The sequence below is a fragment of the Eubalaena glacialis genome, chromosome 10, assembly GCF_028564815.1.
Source record: "Eubalaena glacialis isolate mEubGla1 chromosome 10, mEubGla1.1.hap2.+ XY, whole genome shotgun sequence".
Classification (NCBI taxonomy): domain Eukaryota; kingdom Metazoa; phylum Chordata; class Mammalia; order Artiodactyla; family Balaenidae; genus Eubalaena; species Eubalaena glacialis.
Window position 1 is genome coordinate 589,204 of NC_083725.1, and position 12,275 is coordinate 601,478.

Sequence of the window (12,275 nt, forward strand, 5' to 3'; positions counted from 1 at the left end):
AAACGCGGCCCTTTGACACGCACGCGAAATGCCGCTTGACAGGGGGCAGAGGTGACAATTACAACAAAAAAATCCTGCCTCAGAGTCTCTTCAGAGTGTCCCCATTTAGGGAGACGGGGTGGGAAGGACATTAGATTTAGCTCTCTTCTTGACCCCCAGTTCCGAGGAAAAGCTGAAAACTAGCCCCCACCTCGACTGCGTGGGTGGGTTTGGGCCCGCCTCACCCTTTGCGCATGCGGCGGAAGGCCCTGCTGATTGGCCAGCGGACGGGCCGGCGGGGCGCGGTAATTGGTTGGTGCGAACCCCGTGTCCCCCTGAGCCCGCTGGGCCTTCTCGGCGCGCGCGCCGGAGCAGCTTTGAAAGTTGAGGCGAGCAGCGGTCATGGCGGCTTGGCGGGACCTGGCGAGCGCTTTGCATCCCTGGTGCCCGCTGGACCTCAGTCCAGGTGAGGACGCGGCCGGAGCCTGGGGGCTGCCGGGGGTGCTGGGGAGGGGCCGCGCCGGGCAGCGGCGTTGGCGCTCCTCCGCGGGCTCCTTCCGCTCTGTGCTCCTGCTTCTCGGCCTTGCCTCCGGGTCTGCGCAGACAGCCCCGCAGGTGCCGAGGCTTCGGCAGCGCGTCTGTTTGTTGGGCCGGGCCGACCTCCTGAACTTGAGGCCCAGGGGTGCGGCTGGCGTCCCCGGGCGCCCATCCTCCCTGAAGAGCAGGAGGTGCCCCCCTCCCCCACCTCCAGCCTTTGGTGGCGGCGGCCCCTCGTCCCAGCCTCGCCCGCCGCTTCCCGAGGCTGCGGTCCAACCCGCGCCCTCGCTGTGGCCCGCCTCGGCTCTTGGGGCACCTCCTGCCCCTTTGGTGCCAGCACTTCCATCCCGACCCGGCCCCACACCCCTTCCGGGACCACATTGAAAAGGCCAGCGTGACCCGCCGGGTCTCTGACCCTTCAGTGGTTCCCCCGGCTTCCTAAGAGTTACCACAGCCTCTGTTTGCGACGAGAGGCTTCACCTGTCCCTGCGGGTGCTCTTTTCCCAGAGCTGAGCTCTGGAGTCGGGCCTGGGGCCGGTGGCTTGGTCCGCCGCTGAGCACCCGAGCCTCGCGGGCCTCGGTCGCTTGTGTTAAATGGGGGTTCTAAGATTACTTCGCGGGCGTTCGTGAAGATTGATTTAATACCTGCACCTGCTGTTAACAAAACAAACTTGGGTCCACTTGCCCGTGCGCGGCAAGGCCAATCTACTGACCCCCGGTTGTGGTGAAGCAAAGTGCAGCCTTCATTGCAGGAACTGACAAGGCGTCCAGGCAGCTTGTGGTTAAAAGACCCCAACTCCCCAAAGGCTTTCAGGGGAAGAGTTTAAAGACAGGATGAGGGAGGAGAGTTGAGGGGTGTGTGATCAGCTGGTGAACATTCTTCTGATTGGTTGGGGGTGAGGTAGTCAGGGGTCAGCAGCATCAGCCTGGTTTTAACCCGTCTACCGCGCTTGTGGGCAGCAGTTAACTTCTCCCACCCGGGGTGGGGGGTGGTTTCAGTGTCTGCAAAACAGCTCAAAGGACATGGCTCAGGCTAGTATCTGTAGTCCTTGAGGAGGAGCTAAAGGTTCTTGACTTTGTTGATTGGCTAATTTATTATTATTTTGCTCTGCTTGACTGTTTTTCTCTCTGCATTTTCTCACTTTTCTCATTAAATTTATCCTTTGACTCGAGTTGTTCTGCAGACAGAGGCAGGCCGAGCACGTGGGGGGAGGGGCTGTTCTGGGAAGGCCCCTAAGGTCCCGCGGCATTACACCACCTGCTGAGTAAGTGCTGATAGATAACTCACCCTTCACAGCTGAGCTCAGTGCGGTTACGGTGGTGTTGGTTTCTAAACAGGTGATACTTTGTTTCCTTCTGTGCTTTGTTATGGGGTTGTCTCTGCCTGGGATGCCCTTCTCGGTGTCTCTTTCCCTGGTAACCGGCACGTGTTGGAGCAGCTGAAGGATGTCTTCCTTGCCCCCTCCGCCCCCTGCCTCCCCCTGGAATAGTCTCCACCTGCTCTCTACTGTTGTGCGTGTCTACTACTGCTGTAACACCTGTCCATTGTAGACGGGGTAATAGCTGTCATTTGTTGAATATATTGGTTTCCTGATTCCAGATCTTTTATCACTGGGACTTCGTAGTTTCGATTCAGAAATGAGGTCAGAAATATGGGTGTGCATTTAAAAATATGCATATAAAATAAGTGGGAGAATGTATGAGAGAAAAAGGCAAGAAAAGATGCAAGAACATTTTTAGGAAGCTGATTGTATTTGTTAGGAGATCAGTTAGGGAAGAGTGAATGAATAATTAAAGCATGTTAAATAGTCATTTGCCTCAGCTGTCCCTTTGTGCTGTACACTTTATTTGGGTTTATTAACTTGATTATAAGACTTTCACAAAGGGACAGTTGAGGCAACCTTTTATTAACCTCCTCTTCTCCAGATTGAACATATGGGAAGGCTGGATCATCCCCAAAACTGTTACATCTAAAAAGTGTTTTCCTTTTTGATATTTTTAGATGATGACCAACCTAATAGCCAGCTGTCAGTTAATGATTAAAAAAAGATTTTCTAACCTCTTCTGCTTCCTTCTAATTCTGCCTCACCTGTATGATATAGTTAAATGTGAGTTGTGACTAGTAAACTTTTCTCTTCATGAATGTACTCAGAGTCTAAAGCTTATTGGTTTTCCTTATTATAGAACATTTGTTGACTTCATTGCATTTTCCCACTAGAATGGGTGGCCACAGTATGGGAACTGGAATTCACGGAAACTGAGCCTCTGGATCCCACCATAGAAGCAGAGATCATGCAGACCGGACTGAGCGCATTCACAAATCTCTATGACAGTCTTTTAACTTTTGCTGCTGGAGAGCTTGGAGCTACAGAGGTAAAAACAAACAAACAAACAAAAAATCAAGCTAGCCATTTAGTTGTCAGAAGTGGAAGATAAAAATCCCTATTATCATCTAAAGCTTAGTGTTTTTAGTGTATAGTTCAGAAGGAGTGTGATAAAGAGTGGCATAAAGAATGTGGTTCATTTATTGGGGTAGCCTCATAGCTTTCCTCCCAGAGGTTCAAGGTATTAATCTGTGATTCTTTTTCAAGTCATGACCACTGTTTACAACAGCAAATTAAAGGAAAAGAATAAAGGCCAAGGCAAGGAGGGAAACCAGATAAGCCAAATAGGAAAAGATGGCCAAGGACAATGCAGTAACAATTCGGGCATGCCTTAACTTTAGGAAAATTGGATATTAAACTGGAAAGTGATGAGTTGAATTAAAAATGGAAAAAAGAGTTCCTTTAAATACTGAGTTCTACCTATTACTATTTAGATCATTAACTGCTTTTCAAAAACTGAGGGACTCAAAAGCAGAACAAAGAATACTTAGATATTAACATCTCTGAAAGATCTAAATTACCAAAAATATTTCAGTTAGAGGTTTCATGTAGCTGTTCAAAAATTAAATCATCCTGTTAAACATTCATTAAGCGTAATGCTGAGTACCGCATAAAGTACCTCGGCAGATAACATGATGGTTAAGGTACAGAGCCTCCCCCTACCTGGGGGAGAGGGGAGAATTAAGCACTGGCTCTTGGGGCGCCCACTGGCATTGCACTGGCCAGGCATGTCCAGTGACCACATCCGCGGGCGTGGAGAAGCACCAGGCCACCGAAGTCTGCATTGTAAAAACTGCTCTAGGACAGGTTAGATGCCATCTCATAGGGGTATGGAAAAGGGAGCATGGTGAGATTGGGAAGGTCCCAGAAAGAAAGTAGCTAGCTGGAGGCAAGTCTTCACAAATGGATAGAATGTTGACTGCAGTAATGCGGGTCCTAGGGCAGCCTACGGAGCGATCATCACGGTGCGGATGTGCAGCGAGTGCCGAGGGGATGGGGGCAGGGCGGGGCACCCAGGACTGAGCTGTAAGTGGGGTCCACAGTGGGGTTCGAGGGTGAGGTGTTTGTGGTATACAAGGTTCAGGTCTAAGCATCATACATAGATTAACCCACTCATCCTCACATCCAGCTCTCGGAGGAAGAGGTGCTAGTGAGCCGTAGACTAACGAACTTGAAGAGATCTGTTTCAGACGGATGTTCTTGACCGAAGATGGACTGAAGTGGGAAACACTATATGCAGACAGGTCCCTGGGGACAGTACAGCTGACCCTTGAACAACACGGGTTTGAACTGCACAGGTCCACTTACATGCAGAGTTTTTCAGTAGTAACTACAGGACTCCACGATTCCAGTTGTTTGAGTCTGTGGATGCAGAACCATGGATGTGGAGGAACTGTGTCTGCAGAGGGCCGGCTCTGAATTCCACGAGGACTTTCGACTTGCCCAGTGTTGTTCAACAGCCAACTGTTCAACTGTGTTTTGCTCATCTGTTTTTTTTAATGTGTGTTACGGCGTGGTCTGGAGTTACGGTTGTGGAAACTGGGGAGGAGGGCTAACAACTAGGGACTTTTTTTCAGATGGAGTTAATAGAGTTTTGTGAACTTAGCTTTTATCAGGTATGAAATGCTGCAGAGGTGATTGGGTCCCCCAGGGTCACAGTTACAGGCGAGTGGAGTGGAGCTGAGGTGGCCTTAGGAATGAGGATGTAACTGATTTCTTCCAGAAGCTTCGTGGTGAAGGAAAGAGGAGAGTTTTCCCTGTCTTTTCAGGGAAGCAGGATATACAAGGTCTGATTTCTTGAACTTTTATGAGCTTATGTTTTTTTAAAGTAGCCCAGAGTAAACCATATTGAGTTCCTGCTATGTTTGGTTTATACAAATAACCTATTTCCTGTTCACATGTTTAATAGGAGAAAGCATAGAACCGTGATAAAATTAGTAAGATTGTGGTTTATGCTCTAGGGTTTATTTCCTGTCTTACCTAGGCTATTTCTGAAATCTCTTGAGGGAGACACTTTCCGGTATTTCCTCTCCTGCTCCCATTGCCCATAGAACATTTCAATTTAAATAAGTTGCTCTGATTTCTTCAGTTAGTAATTTGAGTGATAAATGAATTGGGGTACATTTGACATAGATGGAGAGTAACTTGTTTGCATAATTACTGATATAGGGTGTCCCCATAGTCTTGGTGTAGCTTTTAGGTATAGTAATTTCAGAAATATATGTGCTTCTTACCCAAAATTATTTTGAAAGGTTAATTAAGTTTCTTGTACAGTTATTTATCTTTGTAATTTTTTTGTTTTGTTTTGGTCACGCCATGCAGCTTGTGGGATCTTAGTTCCCCAACCAGGGATCGAACGCAGGCACTCAGCAGTGAAAGCGTGGAGTCCTCACCCCTGGACCGCCAGGGAATTCCCCTTGTAATTTTGAATAATACACTTTTAAATTTTGTTTTAGTCCCTGTGAAGATGACAAACATTTACAATTAGGAGCCAGGGTGGTCTGTTCCTTTTTTTTTATAAGGCACTAAAAGTACTCAGAAAAATCAGGTAATAGGAGATTTTCCCATTTCTCTAATTATTGGCTCTTATGGTTCGCCCCTCCCCCAGAGCATTTGGACCTTCTTCATGGAGAACAGCATTTCCCACAACGCGCTGATGGCCTTGTTCCATCACTTCGTTCAGATGGTCCTTAAGAAAAACGTCAGTGCCCAGCAGCGGGAATTTGGCCTTCATGCCGCTGGGCTTTATTTTCTGCTGCTGGAAGTACCAGGTACAGTATGTGTGTTTGGTGTGATAGGACAAGGCTTTTAGTTTTTAATTTGTCTACATTGTTTTGTACTTTGTTTCCTCACTCGGAGGCTAGGTGAGAGGAAATCTGTGAAGCACATGGCATGTTACAGGTGTTCCAGAAAGCTCTCCTGTTTTCCTGTAAATGTGTTTTCTGATGTTGTTATGCTGGGTTTGTAACCTAATACAAACAGTCCGAGAGGGGTAAGGCTGGAGGGGGTGTTTCAGAGCTCCGCTCCAACCCACCCCACCCAACATACCATCCTGATACCGCCCTGCCTTCTGACACCCTGTCCAGGCTGAGAAAAGTGCTGGGGGGGAGGGGGAAGTGTTGTCTCCCCCGCGTGGCTGTGGACAGTAGTTGGGACCGTTGTCATCCAGTAGAGGCCGGAGCACAGCTAGTAGGGCTGAGGAAGGAAGCACGGGGGAGGCGTCTGTCTGTGATGCTCCCCCACTTCCTTCGGGTGGGAGCCATGAAGGAGTCCCTCCTCCCCACTCACCCCAGCCCAGGGCAGGAGAGGGTGGGGCGCAGAGGGAGCTGCAGCTGTGGGACCTTGAGTTCACGTGGAAGAGAAAATCAGGGTCAGCTGGCTTGCAGCTCGTCGTTGCTCATGTCAGTGCGTTCACAGCAGATGTTAAGGGCCTATTCCGTATGACTTGGGAATTAGTGAAGAGATATGTAAAGCCTGGAACACTGATTTGTTTTACTGCTAATGCTCCCATCATGACTTGAAATAATGAAATAAGCTCCCAAAGAACTTACTTGCTAAGCGATATCTCAGGTGTAGCTGGGCTCTTAGCACAGTGGTGGCCGTGGAAACCCCGTTTCACTCTCTTCCTTGCTGGGCGCCGCGCCTTCTGATGAAGGTTGAGATCCAGCCCAGAGCTGAGGGCTGGCTGTTACTCGCAGGGCCCCTTGCAGCTTTCCAGCAAGTCGTACTTCTGCCAGTTACCGTCTGTGTTTAAATGTTTCTGGATAATGGTTGGGGTGCTGTTGATACTTAATATTTGATCACAGTTTGTTCTTTTTCAAGATCCCTTGCATTTCCATATGAATTTTAGGATTTGCGCATCAACTTCTTTCCAAAAAGGCAGCTGGGGTTTTGACAGGGGTTGCATTCACTCTGTAGATCAGTGTGGGGAGTGTTGCTGTCTTAGCAGTGTTCAGTCTTCCAATCCGTGAACATGGACGTCTTTCCATTTATTTAGGGCTTTCATTGGTTTTGATGATGTTTTGTAGTTTTCAGGGTACAACTCTTGCACGTCCTTGGTTAAATTTATTCCTAAGTATTTTATTCTTTTCTGTGCTATAGTAGATGAACTTGTTTTCTTAATTTAATTTTCGAATTGTTAACTGGTGGTGTATAGAAGTACAGTTTATCTTTTTTATTGAAGTATAGTTGATTTCCAATTTTGTGTTAATTTTTCTGTACAGTAAAGTTATTTAGTTTTATATATATACATACACACACACACACACCTGTTCTTTTTTATTTTCTTTTCCATTATGGTTTATCACAGGATATTGAATATAGTTCCCTGTGCTGTACACTAGGACCTCGTTGTTTATCCATCCTGTATATAATAGTTTGCATTTCCTAACCCCAAACTCCCAATCCATCCCTCCCCCACCCCCTCCTCCTCGGCAACCACAAGTTTGTTCTCTATGTCTGTGAGTCTTGTTTGTTTTGTAGGTATGTACATTTGTGCCCTCTCTTAGATTCCACCTATAAGTAATATCATATGATATTTGTCTTTCTCTTTCTGACTTACTTCGCTTAGTATGATGATCTTTAGGTCCATCTGTGTTGCTGCAAATGGCCTCATTTCATTCTTTTTTATGGCTGAGTAGTATTCCATTATGTATATATACAGCATCTTCTTTATCCGTTCATCTGTTGATGGACACTTAGGTAGTTTCCATGTCTTGGCTATGGTTTTTTTTTTTTAATATTCATTTATTTTGGCTGCACTGGGTCTTCGTCGTGGCACGTGGGATCTTTGTTGGGGCATGCAGGGTCTTCAGTTGCGGCATGTGGACTTCTTAGTTGTGGCATGGGAACTCTTAGTTGCGGCATGCATGTGGGATCTAGTTCCCTGACCAGGGATTGAACCCAGGCCCCCTACATTGGGAGCATGGCATCTTACTCACTGGACCACCAGGGAAGTTCCTTGGCTATGATTTTTGGTTATTGATCTTGTACCCTGAAACCTTGTGGAACTCATTTACTGGTTCCAATAGGATTTTCTACATATAAGATCGTGTCATCTGTGAATAGACATAATTTTCCTTATTCCTTTGCTGTCTGGGTGCTTTTTATTTCTTTTTCTTGCCTCGTTGCCCTGGCTAACAGCTCCAGTCCACTGTTGAATAGGAGTGGGGAGTTGGGCATCTTCTTCCCGATCTCAGGAGGAAAGCTTTCAGTCTTTTGCCCTTAAGTATGATGCCCACTGGGGGTGTTTTGAGGATGGCCTTTATCAGGTTATTATTCCTAGTTTGTTGAGTGTTTTACTATGAATGGGTATTAGATTTTGTCATTTGCTTTTGTGCATCTGTAAGGTGATCATGTGGTTTTTGATCTTCATTCTAGTGATACATTCATTGATTGATTTTTCATATGTTAAGCCAGTTTTGCATGACCTTGGTCATAGTGTTTATTCTTTTTATATGTTGCCAGATTCAGTTAGATAATATTTTATTGAATATTTTTGCATCTATACGGATAAGGGATTTTTTTTTTTTTTTTTTTTTTTTTTTTTTGATGTCTTCGTCTGATTTGGGTTTCAGGGCAATACCAGCCTCATGGAATGAGTTGGGTAGTGTTCTTGCCTACTCTGTATTTTGGAAGTTTGTGAAGAATTGGTTGTTTTTCTTCCTTAAATTTTTGGTGGAATTCACTAGAGAAGCCATCTGGGCCTGGAGTTTTCGTTGAAAGAAGTGTTTTGTTTGTAGAATCTGTAGTGATATGTCCTCTTTTATGCCTGATGTTGGTAATCTGCATTTCTTTTTTTCCTTCATCAGTCTAGATAGAGATTTATTGATTGACTTGATCATTTCAAAGAACCCATTTTTGCTGTTATTGATTATACTCTATTGTTCATTTTCTATTTCAGTGATTTTGGTCTTATCTCTTTTATTGCCTTCTTATTTAGGATTTAATTTGTTCTTATTCTAACTTCTTAAGATCTTTAGTCTCACTTTTCTTTGTTTCTAATATACATAGAGTTGTAAATTTCCTTCTATGTATACTGCTCTATTTGCATCCCACAGATTTTGATAATCTGTTCATTACCATTCAGGCCAAAGCAGTTTTCTGATTTTTCTTGTGATTTCTTTTTACACCTCTGAGGTATTTAATAGTGTGTATAATTTCCAAATATTTGAGGACTTTCCTGAAGTGTTGTAATTGCTTTCTATTTTATTTATGTTGAGATCAGAGCACATACTTTATATGACTACAGTACTTTTAAATTGCTGACTTTTTGTTTTTGTTTTATATGGCTGGGCACAAGGTCTGACTTGGTGAATCTTGTATTTGCACTTGAACGGAATGTGTATTCTGCCTTTGGGGGACCTCTTTTCTGTGAAAGTCGAGTGTTCAGGTCTTTTGTATCCTTTCTGATAGTCTGTTTATTTGTTCTCTCAGTTACTGAGAAGAGCATTGAAATCTCCAAGTATAATTTTAACTTACCTGTTTCTCCTTTCAAGTCTGCCAATTTTAACGGCAGGTATTTTGAAAGTCTGCTGGTTACAAACATATTTGTGATTGCGTGTCTCCCCTTTGGTGTTACGTTATGTCCCTCTTTGTCTGGTTGTATTCGTCGTGCTGAAATCTACTTTGATCTTAAGATGGCCTTTCTGGTTATCATGTGACTTGTCCTAGGTTGGCACACCCTTTCTCATGATTTACATGTGACATGTCTGCACATTTGTATTTAAACAGAGTGTTGTAGACTGCCCATTGCTGGGTTGCATCCTCTCAACAATCTTCGCCTTTTTATGGGACATTAGACAGTTTAGATAATTAATTATCAATATGGTTGGGTTCCTGCCATCTTGATATTTATTTTCTGTTTGTTCCATCTGTTTTTTGTTCCATTTTCCCCTCTTCCTGCCCTTTTTCGGTTGGGTATTTTTTTAGTATTCCATGTTATCTCCCCTTTTGGCCTATTAACTATACTTATTTGTGTGTGTATGTTTTAAGTGCTTGCTTTGGGTGTACAATAAGTACTTAAATAGTCTATCTTCTGATAATATTCTACTTATTTATAGATAATGTAAAACCTTAAGACAGTGTGCTTTCCTTTCTCCCCTCCTGTTTGTGCTGTTGTAGTTATACGTTGAATTTCTGTGTGTCGTAAACCACACAATTTATTCATAACATTTTTCTCTGAATTATCTTTTAAATAATTTTTTTAGAAAATGAAAAAATAAATGTCTTTTCTTTTTAAAAGATTTCATCTCATGTAATTTTCTTTTGGCCTGAAGAACTCTCTTTGACTCTTCTCATGCTGTGCATCTGTTAGCCATCCACCATCTTGGATTTTGATTCCATGAAAGTATCTTTCACCTTCAAGAATGTTTTTGCTGAATATAGAATTCTAGGTTGACAGATTTTTTTCTTTCAGTGCTTTTTGGGTGTTATTGCATTGTCTTCTGGTTTACTTCACTTCTGATGAGAAGTCTGCATGACTCTTTGCTGTTCTGTAGGTTTGTGTCTTTTTTTTTTTTTTTTTTGGCGTGGTTACCTTGAAGATTTTCTCTATTAGTTTGTTTTGATTTGATTAGATTATTATTAGTTTTGATTTGATTAGATTATCTACCCTTTGGTGTGATTTCCTTTGTGTTTATCATAGTTTGGTTCATTGAGCTTCTTGGGTCTGTGAATTTGTAGTTTTTAACAAATTTGGAAATTTTCCAGTTCTTATTCCTTCAGGTATTTTCTTCCCTCTCTTTTTTATGGGATTCCAATTACTCGTATGTTAGATTGCTTGATATCCTCCCATGGGTCCCAGGGTCTTTATTAATTTTTTTTTGTTTCTGTGCTTCTGTTTCTTAAAGTTCACCTGCCTTTGTTCCTGTAGCATCTCATCAACTGTTGAGATCATCCAGTGAAGTTTTCTTTTTCAGATCCAGAAGTTCCATTTGATTCTTCAAAATATTTTCCTTTCTTGCTTTGTTTGCTACTGTTTAATTCTTGAGCTTATTTATAATATCTGCCCTAAGGTTCTTCTCTGCTTGCTCTGTCATTTCTTGGACTGTTTCTAGTGACGATTCTCTTCTCACCACAGGGCACGTTTTCCTCTCTGGATGCCCAGTACATTTTTATTGGATGCTGGACATTTTGAATGTGAAGTTTTTGAGTGTCTTGATTTTGTTGTTTTCCTTTAAGTATGTTTTGATAGGCAGCTATTGGTGCATTAACTTGGTCCTTTTGAGGCTTGTTTGAAAGCTTTGTTGGGGCAGATGTAAAGTAGCCTTTACTCTGGAGCTAGTTTAGCCCTGCTGTTAAGGTGTGTTTCTCTCTGAGTGTGTCGTGAATGTTCCAGGTCACTGTGGCTGGCTGGGGCTCTGACGTATCTCTCCCCTGTGTGCGTTCCGAAAACCGTCCATCTCCCACCTGCTTGGAGGTTTTCTTTGCCCACCATCATGGATTTCGCCCCATGCGTCCTAGCTAAGGTCAGCCCTGTGCAGACCTTTCAGCACTGTCTCCATGTGGCTTCCTCGTTTCCAGTGCTCTGCTCCGTACATTCCAGCTACCCTGCCTTCCTGACACTGATCCGTGTATTCCTGACGTAGTAAGTCCATCAGAATGTGCTTGGGTTCACCGTTTTTCTGCTGTTGTCCAGACTTTGCCTCCAGACACAGAATCGGGTCAATTTTAGGGTTTATCTCACTGGTTTCCCTTTTCTCAGGGGTTGTGTGGCTAGGCTACCTCTTGCTCTGGGTCTTATTAGATGGTCACTTTATAAATTTCTATCCAGTTGTATAGTTGTTTATGGCAGGAAGAAAAGTGTAAAACCAGTTACTCCATTACGGCCAGCTGCGGAAATCTCATTATTTATTTATGATGAGGCCTGTAGCTCACTGCCTAGGGCTGAAGTTGAATGGAACTTTTTTGCTAAAGGTTCACTGTTATTCAAAGTTAAGGAAAAGTCTGGTTTTGCTTTTTAATTTTTCGTTGTTGTTACAGACGTATTTCAAGACAATTAAACCTACCCTGCTTACTCTTTATTCTTTACGAATAGGCAGTATAGCCAACCAAGTTTTCCACCCAGTGATGTTTGACAAATGTATTCAGATTCTAAAGAAGAGCTGGCCTCAAGAATCCAGCTTGAATCAGAAAAGAAAGAAAGAACAACCGAAGAATGCTCAGGCCAACCCAAGGGAGAGTAGGAAGAGAGGAAGGCCCCCGAGGAAAGAGGAGATGGAGGTAAGAGGGAGTGGACTCATGAAGCATATCTGATTTATTTAAGAATTTATATTAAGGTAGGGCTTCGGGGGTCACGATTATACCAAAGCCCTAGCGTGCCGTCCGCCATCCCTCCCGTAGGACTTGCAGTCGCCTCATGTACCGCTGAGCATA

The 12,275-nt window shown here is 43.9% G+C and overlaps 1 protein-coding gene across 1 annotated transcript in view; it reads left to right on the forward strand.

The window, feature by feature from the left end:
• Positions 1–367: 367 nt before the first annotated feature.
• NCAPD3 (non-SMC condensin II complex subunit D3) overlaps positions 368–12,275 on the forward strand; it is a 59,245-nt gene continuing 47,337 nt past the window's right edge. Inside the window, exons 1-4 of the mRNA XM_061202220.1 lie at positions 368–445; positions 2,735–2,889; positions 5,509–5,671; positions 11,938–12,122. Of these exons, the coding sequence (XP_061058203.1) occupies positions 382–445; positions 2,735–2,889; positions 5,509–5,671; positions 11,938–12,122 (567 nt within the window). The 5' untranslated portion in view covers positions 368–381. The remainder of the gene's footprint in view (positions 446–2,734; positions 2,890–5,508; positions 5,672–11,937; positions 12,123–12,275) is intronic.